This window comes from Geotrypetes seraphini, chromosome 2, assembly GCF_902459505.1.
Source record: "Geotrypetes seraphini chromosome 2, aGeoSer1.1, whole genome shotgun sequence".
In the NCBI taxonomy this organism is placed as follows: domain Eukaryota; kingdom Metazoa; phylum Chordata; class Amphibia; order Gymnophiona; family Dermophiidae; genus Geotrypetes; species Geotrypetes seraphini.
This window is the reverse complement of record NC_047085.1, coordinates 28,584,231-28,605,639: the sequence shown is the minus strand read 5'-3', so window position 1 is coordinate 28,605,639 and position 21,409 is coordinate 28,584,231. Positions and strand designations below refer to the sequence as shown.

The 21,409-nt window shown below is 46.4% G+C and overlaps 1 protein-coding gene across 4 annotated transcripts in view; it reads left to right on the top strand.

Moving 5' to 3' along the window:
- Positions 1-21,409, top strand: part of KHDRBS3 (KH RNA binding domain containing, signal transduction associated 3) — a 523,501-nt gene that overhangs the window by 153,646 nt on the left and 348,446 nt on the right. For all 4 annotated transcript variants that reach the window (XM_033935054.1, XM_033935056.1, XM_033935055.1 and 1 more), the window contains one exon: positions 18,707-18,823. In XM_033935054.1, the coding sequence (XP_033790945.1) occupies positions 18,707-18,823 (117 nt within the window). The remainder of the gene's footprint in view (positions 1-18,706; positions 18,824-21,409) is intronic.

The following is a 21,409-nucleotide window of genomic DNA, read 5'->3' as shown; positions in this document are numbered from 1 at the left end:
GATTGGCAACTGTCGACTTCTATCTTCCGCAAACCTTCGCAGCAATGCCTGTTCAAAGTCTCCAGCCTTCCCAATTCTTTTTCGTTTTCTGGTAGGATTGCTGTTCTGCCAGTTTTTCAAAATCGCTTCCTTTTTTTTCATAAATCCGAGAAATTTGGCTAAGATGAACGCTGTAATGTTTTGCAATAGAGACCTGACTCTCTATTTGGTCAAGTCTCTAACACATCGACACGTTCAGCCAAAGACAATGATTTTTGTGGCATCACGTGACAAAAATCATTGTCTTTGGCTGAACGTGTCGATGTGTTAGAGACTTGACCAAATAGAGAGTCAGGTCTCTATTGCAAAACATTACAGCGTTCATCTTAGCCAAATTTCTCGGATTTATGAAAAAAAAGGAAGCGATTTTGAAAAACTGGCGGAACAGCAATCCTACCAGAAAACGAAAAAGAATTGGGAAGGCTGGAGACTTTGAACAGGCATTGCTGCGAAGGTTTGCGGAAGATAGAAGTCGACAGTTGCCAATCAGTGGACCTCTGCTGATGGAGAAAGCAGCACATTTATCTGAAGAACTGGATGTACAAGACTTCAAAGCGACAAACGGATGGTTAGAGAGGTGGAAAGTTCGTAATGGCATAGAAGTAGCATGGCGAAAAACAAGACACAGATGAATTTGGTCCTGAAAGATGGGTCATAGAGGTGTTTCCATCAGTCATTGGTGGATATGTACCATGTGACGTGTTCAGTGCCATGTTCAATGCTGATGAGATGGGCCTCTATTGGCGTGCCATTCCTGATGGAACATTGGCTTTCAAATGCAGCGAAGCTGCTGGCTTCAAAGTAACAAAGGAAAGATTGACATTGCTGCTCAGTTGCAATATGGATGGTAGTGGAAAGCTCATGCCACTGGTGATTGGGAAGAATCGGAATTCTTGGTGCTTCAAAAACATTAAACGCATGCCTATTGAATATGAAAGCAACAAAAACACATGGATGGCAGCGACATTGTGGATTGAATGGTTATAGAAGCTTGACAATCTGATTAGACGGTGTAGGAGGCACATTGTAATGCTGTGTGATAACTGTGCAGCACACAGCAATGACGTAAGACTAACCAACATCAAACTCATGTTTCTGCCACCAAAAATGACCTCTTTGATCCAGCTGATGAACCAAGGGATAATCGCAAACTTCAAACGTCATTACAGGTTACTCATCTTATGATATGTAATGGCAGTGATTGATGCAAGCACAGAATCCAGCCCCTGAGCTGCTGAGCTGTTGAGAGAAATTACGGTGCTCGACTCTCTTCATATGGTATGGGAGGCATGGAGTCGTCTCATCAATGGTTTCAAATTGCTATTGACGGGCGAGCTTTGTTCACACATCTGAGACAACTGAAGCAGACACTTCATCCACACACTGCGTTGTTATCTGGAGATAAAGGGCTGTCACAACTATGGACAGTTTTACAGCATCAGTTGTCAGATACACAGCCTGAATCATGCAATCTGTGTACAGAAATCAATGACTGATTATTTTAGTAACATGTAGAATGTTGGCACTGTTGACAACTACTGTACTGTGATTTTGGTTTTAAAAAAGTTTTATTGCATTAGACTGAACAGTACTGTTTCTACAACTGTACCGTATTACATTGTATTTGGTGTGTTTTTGGTTTTAAAAAAAGTTTTATTGCATTTGACTACAGTGCACTGTAATTTCATGACTGACGAGTCGTACTCTTAAGTGCACACTCCATTTAAGTGCATGTAGCGATCCGGTCCGAAGGCCTTGCACTTAAGCAGAGTCTACTGTACTTGCCTCACAAAAAGGTTTGTCGCCCTTACAATAACTCCTTTCAATTTTACCCACTGCATTTCTATTCCTTCAGACATTCCCATCCAGAGAATTCTTTAACTTAATTCTCCATCTGAACAAAGTTAGGTTTGTTTGTTTTTAAGGCTAGAAACTTTTGAATGAGCCCTTTCTACCCGTCTTAAAATTAAACTGTACCATGCAGTGATCATAGGATGCCAGATGATCACCCAATATAACATCGGAAAACTTTCCCCATTTGTAAGCACTAAGTTCATATGGGTTCCATTACCTACTGCTGGAACAGTTCTCCTTGTAGAAAATCCAGGATCTCTGTACTTCTAGAAGACTCCGCAATAGGGATACTCTAATTAATATCCGGCTTGTTAAAATCATCTGTTAGTAAAACTTCCCCATTTTTAGATATATTCTGAATGTCTACTATTAAATCTGTCCACTTCTTCCATATGTGCAGGAGGCCTGTATATCACACCAGTGTAAGTATATTTACCATTTCCTCCTTCCAAAATGAACCACAGTGCCTCTTCCTTGCCCTGCATATCTTGCAATTGTGTGGCTTTAGTATGATCTTTAACATATAAAGCTATTCCTCATCCTTTTCTTCCTACCCTGTTTTTCCTGAACAGATTATAGCCCGATATATCTACATTGCAGTCATGGTTCTTCTTGAACCACATTTCTGTGATTGCCACTATATCCAACTCATCTTCTATTGCAGTTTCTAGATCCAGAATCTTGTTTCCCATATTTTGAGCATTAATATATACTGCTTTCCAGACATTGCTCCCTTTTCCCATCCCACAGCTGTTCACTTATCCCAAGATAAATTCTTTGGTAGTGCAGATAATCAAACACACTTCCCTGCTGAGCAAGGGAGGCATGGTATTAAAATATATGCAGGATTACAGAGTGGATGTGATTCTTAAGACCAAAGTGCTGGCCTTGGGAATCAAGCAGCTGCAGCAGTTTCCTTTGGGATATGCGCCTGTCATACCATGTTGCAGAGGCTCGAGCTGGCTGTTGGTGAGCCTTTGCCCCAGCTTCTGTTAGGAAGAGTAGACCAACATGGTAGATTGTTGGTCAAAATCTCTACCTGACTGCAGACCCTGAGCCTATCGAGGCTCCAGGTGGGCTAATTTTGTGACTCCGGACGCTTTTGGCAGTACTCGGGTCGCATCTCCTTTTGTAGATCCTTCCAGGGAGCCAGGCAAAAATTCTCAAGTCCCAGCCAAAGCCAAGCCTTTAGTTCTCGTTTCGCACCAACCTACAAAAAAGCACAATGCCTGGTCCTGACTAGTGCCCTTGAAGATAGGGAGACTGCTCTGAGTATGCAAAGGTCTGGGTGCAGATCTTTTCAGACAGTTGGGTGCTGGAGATCATTCAGAGCAGCTGGTTTGAATTTGCCCAGTCCCTAATGGACTGGTTTGTGGCCTCCCAGATGAGGCAACCTGAGAAAGCAATGCAAAGTCACAGCTACTGTTCAGAGACTGTTAGATGTTCAGACCATAGAGTTGGCCACCCGAATATTCGGGCTGGGGCACATACTCCATATAGTTTGTGCGCCCACGCCATTCTGGATCTTTCAATGTCGATGCAGTGTTGAAAAGCCACACTTTAACCTGGAAACAGTTTGATCAGTCATAGCGGTGGTGGCTCTGGGGGAATTGCTGGCCTCACTAGATTTAACAGAGGCTTACATAACATTACATAAAAACTCATTTGTATACCGCAAATACCATTAAGTTCTATGCAGTTCACAGGGATTAGCAATATAAATGAATTAGTAACCAGTATCTAACTTCCAAAAGGTTCTGTAAAAAGATGCGTCTTGAAAGCACTTTGAAACTGTTGATACGAATTAGAAAATGTGAATATATCAGTCAGATCCCTAATCCATGAAGCTGCCTGATAGGACAATAGACGCTCCTGGAATTTCTTACATTTACATCCCTTTGCAGAAGGAAACAAGAATAATGAATGAGATTTCCTAGAACAGTGTTCTTTAACCGCCGGTTTGTGGACTGGTGCCGGTCCACAGGGCTGACATGTGCATTTGGCCCAAAACAGTATTCTTCAACCTCCGGTCTACGGTGCAATCAACGTGACATTGTCTTAGGGCTGGCTCCATCTTCCTGAGTGCTGCAGTCACAAAGCTGTGGGAAAAGTCTCCTACATGCGTCCTGCGCCTGAACTGGAAGCCTTCTCTCTGACATTGCAACGTCAGAGGGAAGGCTTCCAGATGAGGCGCGGGACGTGCGAGGAGCCGCTGCCCACAGCTTTGTGCACTGCAGCGGAGGGAGCCGGCCCGAAGATAATACCTGGGCACAGGCCAAAAGGCAAGGCACAGCATGGAGGGAGGAAAACGGTAGGGGGAATGATTTTATTTTTAAATTAGTGATTGATTTACATATGCTGTCTGTTCAGGATGGAATTATACTGCTTGCAGAGTCTTGCATTTTAGGGTTTGTTTGTATATATTAGTACTTTTAGCTTTTGGTCCTGCATTTGCATGGGGCTATCTGTTTTCTGGTAGGATTGAATGTTGAGAAGCAAACAGTGTGCTTTGTGTATTTTAATTTTGTGATTAACCATTATGTGTTGTTAATACGATTATATTGTGTGTGTGTGTATATGAAAAATGGATGGAAAAAATGGTGTTAAAATTAGTACTATTATGGGGGCGGAAATTGGGTGGAGATAGGTGGAGTCTGGTCCACGACTTAGCCCAGTGTTCTTCAACTGCCGGTCCGTGGACTGGTGCTGGCCCACAAAATAATTATTTTATTTCCGTCGGTTCATAGGTGTCAAAAAGTTGAAGATAACTGTCCTAGAATGTTTGGAGTTTGTAATAATGAAAGATTCCATAAGATACTCTGGGATTAAACCTGTTAGTGCCTTAAAGCAAATAAAACCAGCTTAAATTTAATCTGTGCTTCAACTGAAAGCCAATACAGTTGGCGATAGAAATAGGTGACATAATCATACTTCTTCAAATAAAAAATTAATCTAACTGCTGCATTCTGTATTATGCGTAGTCTTTGGAGATTTTTTTGAGCTACAGCAAGATGAACAATAATCAAGCTTGACTAAGGACCAGTGATTGAACTAGTAATTGAAAGGAGTTAATATCGAAATATGCTCTAATAGTTCTTAGTTTCCATAAAGTATAAAAGCCCTTTTGAACCAACAAATCAACCTGATTTTTCATGGTAAGAGTTCGATCTAAAATTACACCAAGTATCTTTATGGTTGGTTGGATACTGTACATTTTAGCATTTAAAGCGATAGATGTAACATCTTCATTTAGATTTGGAGATGCGGAAAAAAATCAGCTTTTTCTGTATTCTTTTTCAATGTGAATTCTTCCATTCAAGATTCAATTGCCTACACTTTCCCATCTTTTAGGAACACAAATTTCCAGAGGTCATGTCCTTGGACAGCCATTACCAGTTTTGAGCTTTTTCCTTTGGGCTGGCTACAGTTCTTCACACATTTTACTAAGGTTATGGTGGTGGTAGCTACCCATTTACTTAAGTTGGTCTTTCTGGTTCACCTGGTAGCCCACGTGGCTCTGGGCTGGATAATGAATTTCCAAAACCCATATGGTTCTGTCCTGATCCCTAGAATACTTGGTAGTCTTCTTTAACGCTGCAGTATGTCATGTCTTCCTTCCAGGAATATGCCGACAGAAGCTCTGCACCCAGAAGTAGTAACGAGGAACAATTGAACTATGATCTTTTTGTTCCATACCTGTAGAGATGAACTATTGCAAAACGGAAAAGGGAAGAAATTTGTCGAGCAGAGGAGATTGAGAGGGGACATGATTGAAACATTCAAGGTTCTGAAGGGAATAGACTTAGTAGATAAGGACAAGTGGTTTACCCTCTCCAAGGTAGGGAGAACAAGAGGGCACTCTTCTGTAGGAATGTAAGGAAGCTCTTCACTCAGAGAGTGGTAGACAACTGGAACGCTCTTCCGAAGTCTGTTGTAGGGGAAATCACCCTCCAGGGATTCAAGACAAAGTTAGACAAGTTCCTGCTGAACCAGAACATACGCAGATAGGGCTAGTCTCAGGGCGCTGATCTTTGACCAAGGGCCGCTGCGTGAGCGGACTGCTGGGCATAATGGACCACTGGTCTGACCCAACAGTGGCAATTTTTATGTTCTTATAAGGAAATGCAAAATTTCCTATCAAAACCTCATACTCTCTAACAATTTCATTTTTAGAGTATTTTTTTTTTAAAATTGCAGCTGTCCTTGAAACATAAAGAGGTTAAAATTTAGTGTCAGCATCAATATACCAGCAAAATATCCACTGCTCCTGCTGCTATCCCAAAGGAACAGCTACTGCCAGTTTTCTTTTTCTCGGTCTATTAACTGACACTGGCATGAAAGCTTTCTGTTATAACTGCTGGCAGTGCTACATTACCTCTTATACAAGGTTGACTTGAAACATTCATGTTCAATTATTTTGAGTAGAAACATCCCATTTCCACTACTCTATGGTGTTGACCATTAATCACAGTCTTCAGCAATGGTTTTCTTAGCAGGCCACTCAGTAAGTCCTACTCAGTAAGTAGAATAGGAGAAGGAAAACACTTCTTGCCAAATAGGACATTAAGCTGGGTGGAACTGTTAAATTTGTTTTGCATTTTATAGCTCATGCACCTTATTTTAGATCATAAACATACAAGGTCCTGGCTGTTATTTTATATTCAATTCAAACTAATGCTCAGAAATATGTTTCAGGAAGAAAATCCTGAGGAAGAGCTGATAGCTGATGAATGATCAGGAATTTAAATTGTTTTAAAGAGATGGCAAAAGAGTGATAGTGTGTGAAAATAGTGTACGAGTGAGAGAGTCTTTTGAAAGCTTGTTAAATTCTTTGCATACGGAATCAGGATATTCACACTGCCTTCAAATGCCACCATTGGGTCAGGTTATCATCATATCTCTAATGAATATGCAAGAGGGAAATTTGCATACAGTATAGGTACTAGGCATGCAGATCTTTTTCATGAATATTTATTAGGAGTATCCTGAAAATCTGATCCATTGTCAGCCCTTGCGGACTGGGAATAAATGCCATGGCCACGGGAAGGCCACCTCTGTCTTTCCATCGTGGCTGATGATGAGGGAATCTGTTGAGACAGATAGCAGCCCAAGAAGGTCCAGTGATTCTAGCTGTACCCGATTGGCTGAGGCTGCCGTAGTATGCTGACTTGGTTTGGCTGCAGCAGGATTAGGTGCTCTGACTATCTTGTCATTCTCACTTTCTCACACAGGGCCCGATTGCAATGCAGGATCCGGACTGCTTTGGTCTTATGACATGGCTCTTGAGTGCACAGCCTTAACTAGCCGGGGCTCTTCTTTGGCTTTGATTGCCACATTGCTTCACAGCCAAAGGAAGCCCACAGTGGTGGTCTGTGCGAATGCTTGGAAGTATTACCAAGACTGGTGCACCCTGAGACAGGTGGACCCATCTCTCCTTTCAATTCCTCAGGTCCTGGAGTTTCTGCAGGATGGTCTGAAGAAGGGCCAAGCGATAGCTTTGCTTCGTGTACAGATTACCACTCTTTCGTATATGGACCCTCCTTCTTTTAGGGTCTCATTGACAGCTCATCTGGATGTAGCTTGTTTTCTGCGGGGCACTCTACGGCTTCAGCCTCTGTTGTGCCTTCCCTGTCTGACTTGGAATCGTAATCTGGGTCTTCGTAGAGAGTGACACGAGGACAAATTTTTCCCCATCCCCACAGGAACTCAATTTCCTTGTCCCATCCTTGTGGGTTTTGTTGCTGTCCTTGTCCCATTCCTGTAAGCTCTTTCTTGACCGCACAAGCCTCAAAAACATGTGTTTGAAGCTTGTGCAGATGAGGACGGAGCTTGCAAGAATGGGATAGGGACAGGCAAAGAAATCATTGCATGGGAAAATGAGTTCCCACAGGGACGGGGAAAAATTTGTCTCCATGTCATTCTCTAGTTCTTCATTCTCTGGCTTGTCCACCATATGAGCCTCTGGAGCAGGCGTCTCTGGATCTCACAATCAAGATGGTCTTTCTGGTGGCTCTTAACTCGGCCTAAAGGATCTCGGATCTCCAGACTCTTTCCTGCAGGGCTCCCTTTCTGTGTGTTATGGATTCTGCTGTGATGCTGCGTACTGTTCCTTTTCTTCTTAAAGTGGTTTCTGCTTTCCATGTGAATCAGGAAGTTTGGCTTCCTGCTTTTGCTTCCTCTGGTTTGAGGGAGCAGGACCGGGTATTATGGGCCTTGAATGTGGGCAGACTTTTATTGCAGTATCTGGAGGTCACTGAGTTTCATCTCTCTGACCACCTGTTCTGGTGGGTCCTGCCTACAAAAGTAGGCCGGCTTCTAAGGCTACCATTTCCAGGTGGATTCACGTGGCCATTTTCGCAACTTATGTGGCAGCTGGAAACATAGTAACATAGTAGATGACAGCAGATAAAGACCCGAATGGTCCATCTAGTCTGCCCAACCTGATTCAATTTACATTTTTAAATTTTTTTTCTTAGCTATTTCTGGGCAAGAATCCAAAGCTCTGCCCGGTCCTGTGCTTGAGTTCCAACTGCCGAAATCTCCGTTAAAACCTACTCCAGCCCATCTACACCCTCCAAGCCACTGAAGCCCTCCCCAGCCCATCCCCCACCAAACGGCCATACACAGACACAGACCGTGCAAGTCTGCCCAGTACTGGCCTTAGTTCAATATTTAATATTCTCTGTGTTCATCCCACGCTTCTTTGAACTCAGTCAGTTTTATTCTCCACCACCTCTCTCGGGAGCGCATTCCAGGCATCCACCACCCTCTCCGTAAAGTAGAACTTCCTAACATTGCCTTTGAATCTACCACCCCTCAACCTCAAATTATGTCCTCTGGTTTTACCATTTTCCTTTCTCTGGAAAAGATTTTGTTCTACGTTAATACCCTTCAAGTATTTGAACATCTGAATCGTATCTCCCCTGTCCCTCCTTTCCTCTAGGGCACAGGTGTCAAAGTCGGTCCTCGAGGGCCAGAATCCAGTCGGGTTTTCAGGATTTCCCCAATGAATCTGCATGAGATCTATTTGCATGCACTGCTTTCAATGCATATTCATTGGGGAAATCCAGAAAACCCGACTAGATTCCGGCCCTCGAGGAGGGACTTTGACACCCCTGCTCTAGGGTATACATATTCAGGGCTTCCAGTCTCTCCTCATACGTCTTCTGGCGCAAGCCTCCTATCATTTTCGTCACCGTCCTCTGGACCGCTTCAAGTCTTCTTATGTCCTTCGCCAGATACGGTCTCCAAAACTGAACACAATACTCCAAGTGGGGCCTTACCAATGACCTGTACAGTGGCATCAACACCTTGTTCCTTCTACTGGCTACGCCTCTCTTTATACAGCCCAGCATCCTTCTGGCAGCAGCCACTGCCTTGTCACACTGTTTTTTCGCCTTTAGATCTTCACACTATCACCCCAAGATCCCTCTTCCCGTCTGTGCATATCAGCTTCTCACCTCCCAGCATATACGGTTCCTTCCGATTATTAATCTCCAAATGCATTACTCTGCATTTCTTTGCATTGAATTTTAGTTGCCATGCATTAGACTATTCCTCTAACTTTTGCAGATCCCTTTTCATATTTTCCACTCCCTCTTCGGTGTCTACTCTGTTACAAATCTTGGTATCATCTAACCCTTCTAACCCTTCATATTGAACAGGATCGGCCCCAGCACCGAACCCTGAGGGACTCTACTACTCACCTTTCCTTCCTCCAAGCGACTTCCATTAACCACCACCCTCTGGCGTCTGTCCAACAGCCAGTTTCTAACCCAGTTCACCACTTTGAATCCTAACTTCAGCCCTTCAAATTTGTTCAACAGTCTCCTATGAGGAACTGTATCAAAAAGCTTTGCTGAAATCTAAGTAAATTACATCTAGCATATCTCCTTGATCCAGCTCTCTGGTCACCCAATCAAAAAATTCACTATCCTTTCTTTCAGCAACACTTCCAATATTTTTCCAACAACTGAAGTGAGGCTCACCGGCCTGTAGTTTCCTGCTTCATCCCTGTGACCACTTTTGTGAATAGGGACCAGCTCATTCAACATGAGGTGTTTCGTCCTCTTGGGCATAGTTGTTGGCTGTTTCTCTGGAAGAGATTTGCAGAGCCGCTACCTGGTCCTCTTTGCATACGTTGCCAAGTTTTACAAGATCAATGTGGCGGCCAAACAGGATCCTGCTTTTGGTACCTCTGGATTTTTTGGGACTGCTTTGTTATGTCCCACTGGTCCCGGAATAAAGTAGGATTGACAAGAATGAAAGATTAGGTTCTTACCTTTGTTAATCTTCTTTCTTGTAAATCCACATTTTATTCCGGGAATCTGCTCTTTTCTTTGCTGATTTGCTGATTGTCTGCCTTTACAAGTACCTAGTAAGCTGGTTTTCTGATGAGTTTTTATAAGAGTGTCATCAGAATGGGTTTAGCACTTACTTTGGGGGTCCCTGGTTCTGGCACCCCTTTCTGACAATGCAGGCTGTGTCTACGACCTATAGCACTGTTTTGTCGTTTAAGTTTATACTGTTTAATGATCTGTTCTCTCCTTTTTCATTGTTGCTGTTTTGCATTTGTTGATATTAGCAGAATTGATTTACTTATAGGTGAGTTCTCCCCATTCCCCTCTCTCTTGTGCTCCACATATTTTCCTGGCTGCTTTTATACTGACTGAGGAGCTGGGATATTGGCATAGTGATGAGGGGGAGGGGTTAAGTGTCTGAAATTCTGAGGTTTCCTACAAAGTCCTGGCAGGTAGAGGGAAATAACCCACTGGTCACGGAATAAAGTGTGGATTTACAAGAAAGAAGGTTAGCATAGGTAAGAACCTTATCTTTTGGGATATTCTCGGCTCTGGAAGATCTGGAGACTTGGCCTGCCAAGGACAAGGGGATAATATAAATTTCACATAATTTTTGGAATCTTCCCTGGAAGTGATTACACAAAGAACTATTTTGGTAGTATCTTTTGGCCTGGATTCTGACCACAATTCTGTGTTGAAATTTTCTTTTAGATGTTTAGATCCTTTATTTATCCCAGGACAAGCAGGCAGGTATTCTCACTAGTGGGTGATGTCATCAGACAGAGCCCCGGTACGGACGTCTCACAAGCACGTGTTGCTTGTAGAAACTTAAAAGTTTCTAGATGCCCGCACCGCGCATGCGCCGGTGCCTTCCCGCCCGGAGGTCCGGGCGTGTCTCCTCAGTTCTTTTCTTTCCGCGGAGCTGAGAAGTTCAACTTCATCATGCGCTAGCTGAATTCAGTTAAATTTGCCTTCCTTGTCCGCGTTTTCGCTTTCTTTTAATTACAGTTAACAGTACTTTTCTTTTTCAGTAAAAAAAAAAAAAAAAAAAAAGAAGATTATTTCCTCCGGCGGGTCGAACGGGCCGGCCACGTGGCTCAGGCCCACTGGCTTCGACCTCGCGGTGGAGATTTTCCGGCCTATGTCCCGGCCAATCACCGGGTTTAAAAAGTGCAGCAAGTGCCAACGCGCGATTTCACTCACGGACCCTCACCGGCGCTGTTTGCAGTGTTTGGGCCCTGACCACATTCCGAAATCGTGCAGGCCTTGCTCTACCCTTACGGCACGCTCATTCAAGCGGCGTTGCCTATTGTGGGAATCGATGTTCAAGATGGACGCAGCTAAGGATCCCTCAGCCTCCACTTCATCTGATACCTCCCCGGTTCGGGCGAAACCGGTATCGACCCCTCCTGCATCGAGTGTGGTGAAACCGGCATCGTTCATCCCGACACCATCCACGAGCTCGACGTCGGTGCCTGCCCCGGTCTCCTCGGTTCAGGTACCTCTTCCTTCCACAGTGCCACCAGTGGTCATCAAAGTGCCGAAAGCTACTAAGCAGAAGCACTCGGCCTCGAAGGAGCGCGATGACCGTGCAGGAGGACCCCCTTTCGTTGCGGATCCCTCCTTATCGGCTTCGCTACGGTCCGTGCTGGAAGCTCAATTCGTTGAGCTCATGCAGACCATCGGACCCGGGCTCATCGCTGCCATACAGGGTGACCTCCCGGTACCGGTCCAAAGGGGCGGTCCGCCCCCTCCCCCTCCTCCACGCCGTTCGACCTCGAAAACCGACGAGGACGAACGGGGGAGGGCGGCGATGCCCATGCGGCAAGCCTCGCTTACCGATATGCCGCCATTAGAACCCATTACGCCTCCGCTCCAACATGGGACCAGACCTCCGATCGATACTCAAAGCCCTGGGCATAGTCAGGAAGAGTTCTTCCGTACTCCTTACCAGACTTGGGTAGCATCGCAAGAATCCGCATCGCAACCCCAGTTGCGATCCACCGCTTCCAGCCCTATCCACCACTTGGGGGCCTCGGGAGACCATGCTATGCACAGACGATCCCGATCCCCGTCCCGCCACCGAGACGGGCACCGATCAAGACACTCATCCTGGCACTCTTCACGCCATTCGGAGGTGTCACCGCAGAAAAAACTGCAACGTAGGGGATACTCCTCATCAGAGGTGTCCCCTCCGGAGGGCCCGGAGTACGAGGAGACACCGGTGCCCGATTCTCCTTGCCACTCCCCGATGTCCATGGACCCGGAGGCCTCCTCCTCCTCCAGCCCGTCCCACAGACCGACGCTGGCGGATCAATTGTCCTTCTCATCATTCCTCCGACAAATGGCGGATGATCTGGATGTGACCCTTGACCCTTGACCAAAGAGTATCTGGACACCATGCATTTACCTAACCCTCCGACGGAGTCGCTTCGGCTCCCCCTGCATAAATTGCTGGATCAGACCTTCATGCAGTGTTTCGAAACACCGTACTCCATACCGGCGATTCCCAGCAAACTCGATGCTCGATACCGCATCGTGCACCATAAAGGGTTTGAGGGCCCTCAACTCTCCCACCAATCCCTACTGGTCGAGTCCTCTCTTAAACGCTCTCATCCCTCCCAGGTCTACGCCTCTGTACCGCCGGGCCGAGAGGGGAGAACGATGGACAAATTTGGTAGAAAATTCTATCAAAACTCCATGATGGCGTCACGGGTGCTGAACTACAATTTCTTTTTCTCTTCCTATCTGGAGTTCTTCTTGCCGGTGCTCCGCAAGTTCACTCCGTTCATAGACAACCAAGCTCGATTCGAGTTCGAGGAAGTGGTAGCCTCCCTCTCCCAATTACGCCTCCAGCTGATGCAATCCTCCTTCGATGCATTCGAACTCTCGGCACGTGCCGCCGCAAGCGCGGTAGCCATGCGTCGCCTGGCATGGCTCCGTACAATCGATATGGATCCCAACCTCCAGGACAGACTCGCCAACGTACCATGTGCTGGAGCTGACCTGTTCGATGAGTCTATCGAAACTGTTACCAAGAAGCTGTCGGATCATGAAAAATCTTTTCAATCCATCCTGCGGCCCAAACCCAAACCTCAACAGTCTCGACCTTCCAGGCCACCCCTGATTTACCAGCGGCGTTACATGCCCAGACAAACGCCTGCTGCGAGACAACCTGCGAAGAGACAACCTCCCCAGAAGTCTCAGCAAAAACCTCAGCCACCGGCTGCACCTAAGGCTCCCCAGCCCTTTTGACTCCCCTCCCGGGAGCATAACCGACACCGTTCTGCACTCAGCCTCTCCCATAGGGGGCTGCCTCCATCTTTTTTACCATCGATGGGAGGCCATAACCACGGACCTATGGGTCCTTACCATCATAAGAGAAGGATACTCCCTTCAATTCCATCGGGTCCCCCCGGACCATCCTCCAAGAGAGTATCCTTCAAGCTCGACGCAGACCGCCCTTCTTCTTCAGGAAGTCCAAACCTTACTTCAGCTTCGGGCCGTCGAGCCGGTCCCGTCAGACCAATTGAACCGAGGGTTTTACTCCCGGTACTTCCTCGTCCCGAAGAAAACGGGCGACCTGCGACCCATTTTAGACCTTCGGGCCCTCAACAAGTTTCTGGTCAAAGAGAAGTTTCGCATGTTGACTTTGGCTTCTCTATACCCCCTCCTCGAGCAGAACGACTGGTTATGCTCCCATGATCTCAAGGAGGCCTACACTCACATCCCCATTCACCCGGCCTCCCGAAAGTTCCTCAGATTTCGGGTGGGAAATCTGCACCTACAATATCGAGTGCTACCATTCGGCCTATCTTCGTCCCCCAGAGTCTTCACAAAGTGCCTGGTGGTAGTGGCCGCGGCACTCCGGGACAGGGGTCTACAGGTGTTCCCATACCAGAGGTCACTTCGGCGGCCTTGGCTACAACCTACTTCCTCCAGAATTTGGGCTTCGAGATCAACTTTTCCAAGTCTCATCTACAACCCACCCAGTCCCTCCCCTTCATCGGAGCGGTCCTGGACACCACCCGACTCCGAGCATTCCTGCCTCTGCAACGCATGGAGTCTCTTCTTCATCTCTGCCAGTCGGTGTCTACTCGCCAAACCCTACCGGCGAGACAACTGATGGTGCTCCTGGGCCATATGGCCTCCACAGTACATGTGACACCCTTTGCCAGACTCCATCTCAGGATCCCCCAGTGGACCCTGGCATCACAGTGGAATCAGACGTCCGATCCACTATCCAAACACATCTTAGTCACACCTGCTCTTCGGCAGTCTCTACTTTGGTGGATGACCTCTTCGAATCTATCCAGAGGTTTGCTGATGCACTCTCCCCCCCATCAGAAAGTTCTCACAACCGATTCGTCGAATTATGCATGGGGGGCCCACCTGGATGGTCTCCGCACCCAAGGATTCTGGACCAGTGCGGAAAGACTACACCAAATCAATCTACTGGAACTCAGAGCCATCTTCAATGCGCTCCAAGCTTTCCAACACCTACTTCACGACATGGTAATCCTCATTCGCACAGACAATCAGGCCGCCATGTATTATATCAACAAGCAAGGAGGCACGGGCTCGGCCCTCCTTTGCCATGAAGCTCTACGAGTCTGGGACTGGGCGGTGCGCCACAACGCCTTCCTCAGAGCAGTCTACATTCAGGGGGAGAACAACGTCTTAGCAGACAAACTGAGTCGTCTACTACAACCGCACGAATGGACTCTCCATTCCAGCCCCCTTCACCAAATCTTCACACAGTGGGGGACGCCTCAGATAGACCTCTTTGCGGCTCCCCACAACTCCAAACTGCCTCAGTTTTGCTCCAGGATCTACACCCCTCATCGCCTCGAGGCAGATGCTTTTCTACTGAACTGGGGGAAACGATTTCTATATGCGTTCCCACCATTCCCGCTGATCCAGAAGACTCTGGTCAAGCTGAAACTCGAACAGGCCACCATGATCCTAATAGCTCCTCGGTGGCCCAGACAACCTTGGTTCTCCCTCCTACTTCAACTCAGCAGCAGGGAACCAGTACCACTTCCAGTGTTTCCTTCACTACTTACTCAACATCAAGGATCACTGCTTCATCCCAACCTGCAGTCTCTCCACCTGACAGCTTGGTTCCTCTCAACGTAACCCCTCACCACTTCTCTCAAGAAGTGAGGGAGGTCTTGGAAGCTTCCAGGAAGCCCGCCACTCGACAATGCTACTCCCAGAAATGGACTAGATTCTCCTCATGGTGTGTTTCTAAATCAAAGGAACCTCAGCGAGCTTCCTTATCCTCCGTGCTGGACTATCTCCTACACCTATCTCAATCCGGGCTCAAGTCTACATCCATACGAGTCCACCTGAGCGCTATTGCGGCGTTCCACCAGCCCCTACAAGGGAAACCCCTCTCGGCCCATCCGGTGGTCGCCAGATTTATGAAAGGACTCTTCCATGTTAACCCTCCTCTCAAACCACCCCCAGTAGTTTGGGACCTCAATGTAGTCCTTTCCCGTCTCATGAAGCCCCCGTTTGAACCACTCAACAGGGCCCCTCTTAAGTATCTCACCTGGAAAGTGCTTTTCCTGGTAGCCCTTACGTCCGCTCGCAGAGTCAGCGAACTCCAGGCACTGATGGCGGATCCACCATTCACAGTATTCCATCATGACAAGGTGGTCCTCCGCACTCACCCGAAATTCCTGCCTAAGGTGGTCTCAGAATTTCATCTCAACCAATCCATTGTACTTCCAGTATTCTTCCCTAAGCCCCATTCTCACCACGGAGAATCGGCCCTTCACACTCTAGACTGTAAACGTGCGCTGGCTTTCTACCTGGATCGCACCAAGCCACACAGAACCACTCCTCAACTTTTTGTCTCCTTTGACCCTAATAAGTTGGGAAGACCCGTATCAAAGCGCACCATCTCTAATTGGATGGCGGCTTGTATCTCTTTCTGCTATGCCCAGGCTGGATTATCACTTCCTTGTAAGGTCACAGCCCATAAGGTCAGAGCAATGGCAGCCTCAGTAGCATTCCTCAGATCAACACCAATCGAGGAAATTTGTAAGGCTGCCACCTGGTCCTCGGTTCACACATTCACCTCACATTATTGTCTGGATACTCTCTCCAGACGGGATGGACAGTTTGGCCAAACAGTATTGAAAAATTTATTCTCTTAAGTCGCCAACTCCCCCTCCATCCCACTGAGGTTAGCTTGGAGGTCACCCACTAGTGAGAATACCTGCCTGCTTGTCCTGGGATAAAGCAATGTTACTTACCGTAACAGTTGTTATCCAGGGACAGCAGGCAGCTATTCTCACGTCCCACCCACCTCCCCTGGGTTGGCTTCTCAGGCTAGCTACCTGAACTGAGGAGACACGCCCGGACCTCCGGGCGGGAAGGCGCCGGCGCATGCGCGGTGCGGGCATCTAGAAACTTTTAAGTTTCTACAAGCAACACGTGCTTGTGAGACGTCCGTACCGGGGCTCTGTCTGATGACATCACCCACTAGTGAGAATAGCTGCCTGCTGTCCCTGGATAACAACTGTTACGGTAAGTAACATTGCTTTTTGGTCTCAAATGTTTGGGTATTTTCTGATCTTTGAAGAAAGACACAGATGAGACATAAGGCTTTCCAGGCTCTTTGGACCTGGTTATAGCCCTGGGTGCTAATTTTGTTCAAATTTTAAGAACATAAGAAGTTGCCTCCGCTGAGGCAGACCAGAGGTCCATCTTGCCCAGCGGTCCGCTCCCGTGGCGGCCCATCAGGCCTATTGCCTGAACAGTGGTCCCTGACTAATTTTGTAACTGCCTCTAATCCTCTAATCCTATCCCTATAACCTACCTCTACTCCTATCTGTACCCCTCTATCCCTTTATCCTCCAGGTACCTATCCAAACCTTCTTTGAAGCCCTGTAGCGTGCTCCTGCTTATCACATCCTCCGGTAGCGTGTTCCATGTGTCCACCACCCTCTGGGTGAAAAAGAACTTCCTGGCGTTTGTTCTAAACCTTCCCCCTTTCAATTTCTCTGAGTGCCCCCTTGTACTTGTGGTTCCCCATAATTTGAAAAATCTGTCCCTGTCTACTCTTTCTATGCCCTTCATGATCTTGAAGGTTTCTATCATGTCTCCTCTAAGTCTCCGCTTTTCCAGGGAGAAAAAACCCAGCTTTTTTCAGTCTGTCAGTATATGAATATATGCTTTATAATTTTTGAGGATAAACAATTTGTTCTTAGAACCCAAGCAATTAGAAGATTTTCTTAAAGCTAAGGAAGATGTGCATATTATTGTATAACCCTTATGCATGCTGCTGAAGGATGGGTTTGCATTCTCAAAACTATTTTTTCTTTTTCTTTTTCCTTATTCTTAGATCTATATTTCATATTCATCTATGGATTGTATTTTTCATTTTTTATTAGTACAATCAAACCTCGGTTTGTGAGTAACGCGGTTTACATGTGTTTTGCAAGATGAACAAAACATTCCTGCAAATCGTGCCTCACAAACCGAGCGTTGACTTGATTTGTGAGCCCTCCCCCTCCTCCCCCCCGCGATCTGGCATTCCCCACTCACCCACCCACCAGCACCAACGCACAGGACATGCCGGTGCCGGTGCCCGAAGATCCTCCCTCGGAGAGAGCGAGAACTAGAAGACCTTGAGTATGCACAGATGCTCAAGGCCCAGCCCAAGCAAGAGGGAGGATTTTCGTGCATCAGCACCGTCATGTCCTGTGCATTGGTGCCGGTGCCAGATCGGGGTAAGAGATTGTGTTTGGGTGAGTGGGGGATGCCAGATCGCAGCCGGGGGGGAGGGGGGGTTAAGGTGGAGGAACACCGGTGGCCTTGGGGGTGGGGGAATGAATCAAGGGAGTTTCCCTTACTTCCTATGGGGAAACTCGCTTTGATATACGAGTAAATTGTTTACGAGCATGCTTCTGGAACAAATTATGCTCGTAAACCATGGTTCCACTGCATTTCCATTATTTCCCAGGTGGATGGTGATATTTTTTTTATTCAAGATTTTGAAGCCTAGATTGGAGTGAGCATTATTGTTTAAGATCAGGTGTAAATAATACATATTTTATACGTTTATGTGCGTATCTTATAAAATATGCACAGAAATTGCAGTTATGCCCATGCTTCACCCCTGCACATGCCTGCTATAAAAGTACATGCTGGCTTGTATTGTGCTTACTGTTAGGTATATAAGAGACCATTTACACATAAAAATGGTTTATAAAATTACCTTCAAGTATATATTTAATATTTTAAGGTGTTTTCCTTTAATTTAAGTAAAATGTTGCAAGCAGCTATGTTTCTAAAACTGTCAGAAATGATTTTATGTACTATGGTATCTGATTTGTTGTTGGTGGAATATTACGGTAGTTCATGTATCAGCTTTCTGATGAGGGAATGGAGCTCTTAGTCACTCATCTGTATTAATGAAATATATCAGCTTGTTTCTATCTGTGGAGATCTTAGTTAAAACCAGTTTATTATTTTTTAATATTTATTTTTGTTAATAGTTCAACTTCGTTGGCAAACTTCTGGGCCCACGTGGTAATTCCCTGAAGAGATTACAGGAAGACACATTGACAAAAATGTCTATTTTGGGAAAAGGTTCTATGAGAGATAAGACAAAGGTAAGCAAAATAATACTTTTATTTTAGTACATTCATTCAGATTTTGCAATCTTTGTCTTTCACAATACACTTTATGAAAAAGACCATTGGTCGTTTTAGTACCTTCCATTTGGACTGATTCCATCCTATCTTTTGGAAGGAACAGTTTCCAGAATTGCACATAGCACTGCTAAATAGGGCCTCACCAGAGACTTTACATTGGCACTATTACCTCCGTTTTTGCTGCCATTTCTTTCCCTATGCACTCAAAAGTATCTTTCTGATTTTTACATTTACCTTTTCTACCTATTTGGGCTCCTTAAGATCATCTAATATAATAAAATGCTAGGCCGCGCATGCGTACTCCCATCTGCGTGCGTCCGTTTTCTGTGAGATGTAGGGCACCTTAGATACGAGTGCGTATGTGCGCTTATGTCACCAGCCGCCGATGCCTCCACAAGCAGGGACCGCAGCCAGCTGCCGATCTCTGTTCCTCCAGCGGGCGGGCGGGTGGGGGGGTGTCTCGGAGGAGAGGGATCGCCGCCGCTCAGCGCCCCCACCGAGGAGCCTAGCAACTTTCCGCCCCGGCTCTTAAACTGACCCTTTGCCGCCCCCCCCTTCCCTTCCCACGGGCCCGACTACCTACCCGGCGATTCAAGCAGCGTGTGCAGCAGTCTTCACACGCTGCTTCGGGGCCTTCTACTGCCCTGATTTGCTCTGCCGCGTCTCTGATGATGTCATCAGGCACGTGCCAGAGTAAATCAGGGCAGTAGAAGGACCCGAAGCAGCGTGTGAAGACTGCTGCACACGCTGCTTGAATCTCCATGTGTAGTCGGGCCCGCAGGAAGGGAAAGGGGGATAGAGGAAACGCTAATACTGCTGTACAGGGAACTGGTGTGGGGGGTGGGAAATGGAGGGGGAGGGAATGCTGCTTTGGACAGACAGACAGAGAGAGGAAGGGAGACAGAAAGAAAAGAAGAAAGATACAGGGGCAGGTGCACAGGGAACTGGTGTGGGGGGAGGGAATGCTGCTTCGGACAGACAGACAGAGGGAGGAAGGGAGATAGAAAGAAAAGAAGAAAGACACAGGGGCATGGAGATACACAGAAAGACAGGAGGAGTGCAGGATGCGGCAGAGGGAACTTTTCCAATGGATGCAACTGGGCGGCTGTCGGGAACCTCTGATCAGGGGCAGAGCAAGGTAAGTGTATCATAGGGCTAAGAAGGAGGGGGGGAGAAAAAGGAAGGGTCGCCTACTGCTTGACAGGGGGAGAAGGAAAGATGTGCTGATGGACAGGGGGGCTGAAGAAAAAGGAATGGAGGCTTAATGTTGGACAGGGGGAGAAGGAAAGAGGTGCTGCTGGACAGGGGGGAGGTAAAACAAAGGGAGAAGGGCTGCTGCTGCATAAGGAGAGCAGTGAAGGGGTGGTGATGGACACAGGGGAGGTAAAAGAAAGGGAGAATGGACAGGGGGAGCAGGCAAGGGGTGGTGATGGACAACCAAGGAAAAAGAAAGACAGAAAGAAAGAAAGCGGCTAAGGAGAGAGAGAGAGAAAGAAATAAAGACAGACACACACACATATATTCTAGCACCTGTTAATGTAATGGGCTATAAGACTAGTTGGATATATTACCCCAACTTCTGCTCTTTTATGCTGCAAACTTCCTCCTCTGTTGCTTTTACATAGAACTACTCCTTGCAAGAGTGACGATGGCCAAGAGAGCAGTTTTGAGCTACCCTCTTTCTTGCTGAGAGTATTGTTAGAACCTCATTTAGTGCAAAGGGTCTCTAATTAAAAAGTAGATGGTATTAAACCTACATGACTGCATGCATGTTTAATGTATTGAGGGTGCTTAGATGGTGACTGACTGTGAGGAACTAAAGCCAGTGCTGGGCAGACTGTTATGGTTTGTGTCAGATTAGGATGACCTGGTTCCACTAAAATGTCAAAATGAATAAACATATGTGTTATGCTCTCTACAAGTCAGAATGAATGAGTTCTAGTAGAATGATAAATAAATCAGCAATAAAGCAAAAGAGACTTGCCCTTTCTTGTCTATCTACTGAGCATACTGAAGTCTTAGCATCAGAAGTCTTTCCCCCCCACTTTAGGAAAAATACACCCCATAGAAAAATGAACGCAGATAGACCATATTGCCTATCTAGTCTGCCAATCCATGCCATCTATTATCCCTTCCTCTCCTGTAGAGATCCTATGTACCTCTTCCAAACTTTCTTTAATTCAGTTACTGTTTTCATCTCTACCACTTCCACCCGGAGGCCATTCTTGTTTTAAGTTTTTTATTCATTTTTCATATAACAACAAGTGTACCACTTAAATTTATACAATTTCATTACGTAAACACTCGATATTCCTTCATACATTACCCGGAGGCCATTCTATTAATTTACCATCCTTTCTGTGAAGAAGTATTTTTTCTGATTACTTCTGAGTTTGTCCCCCTTTCAGTTTATTAGCTGTTTATGTGGAACAGTGTCAAAGGTTTTGCTAACACACAACACGACAACTAGTGCTCCCTCTTGATCCAGCATTCTGGGATATGCAGATGTCCTTGATCAAAAGTGCCAAAGAGCATAATAACCCA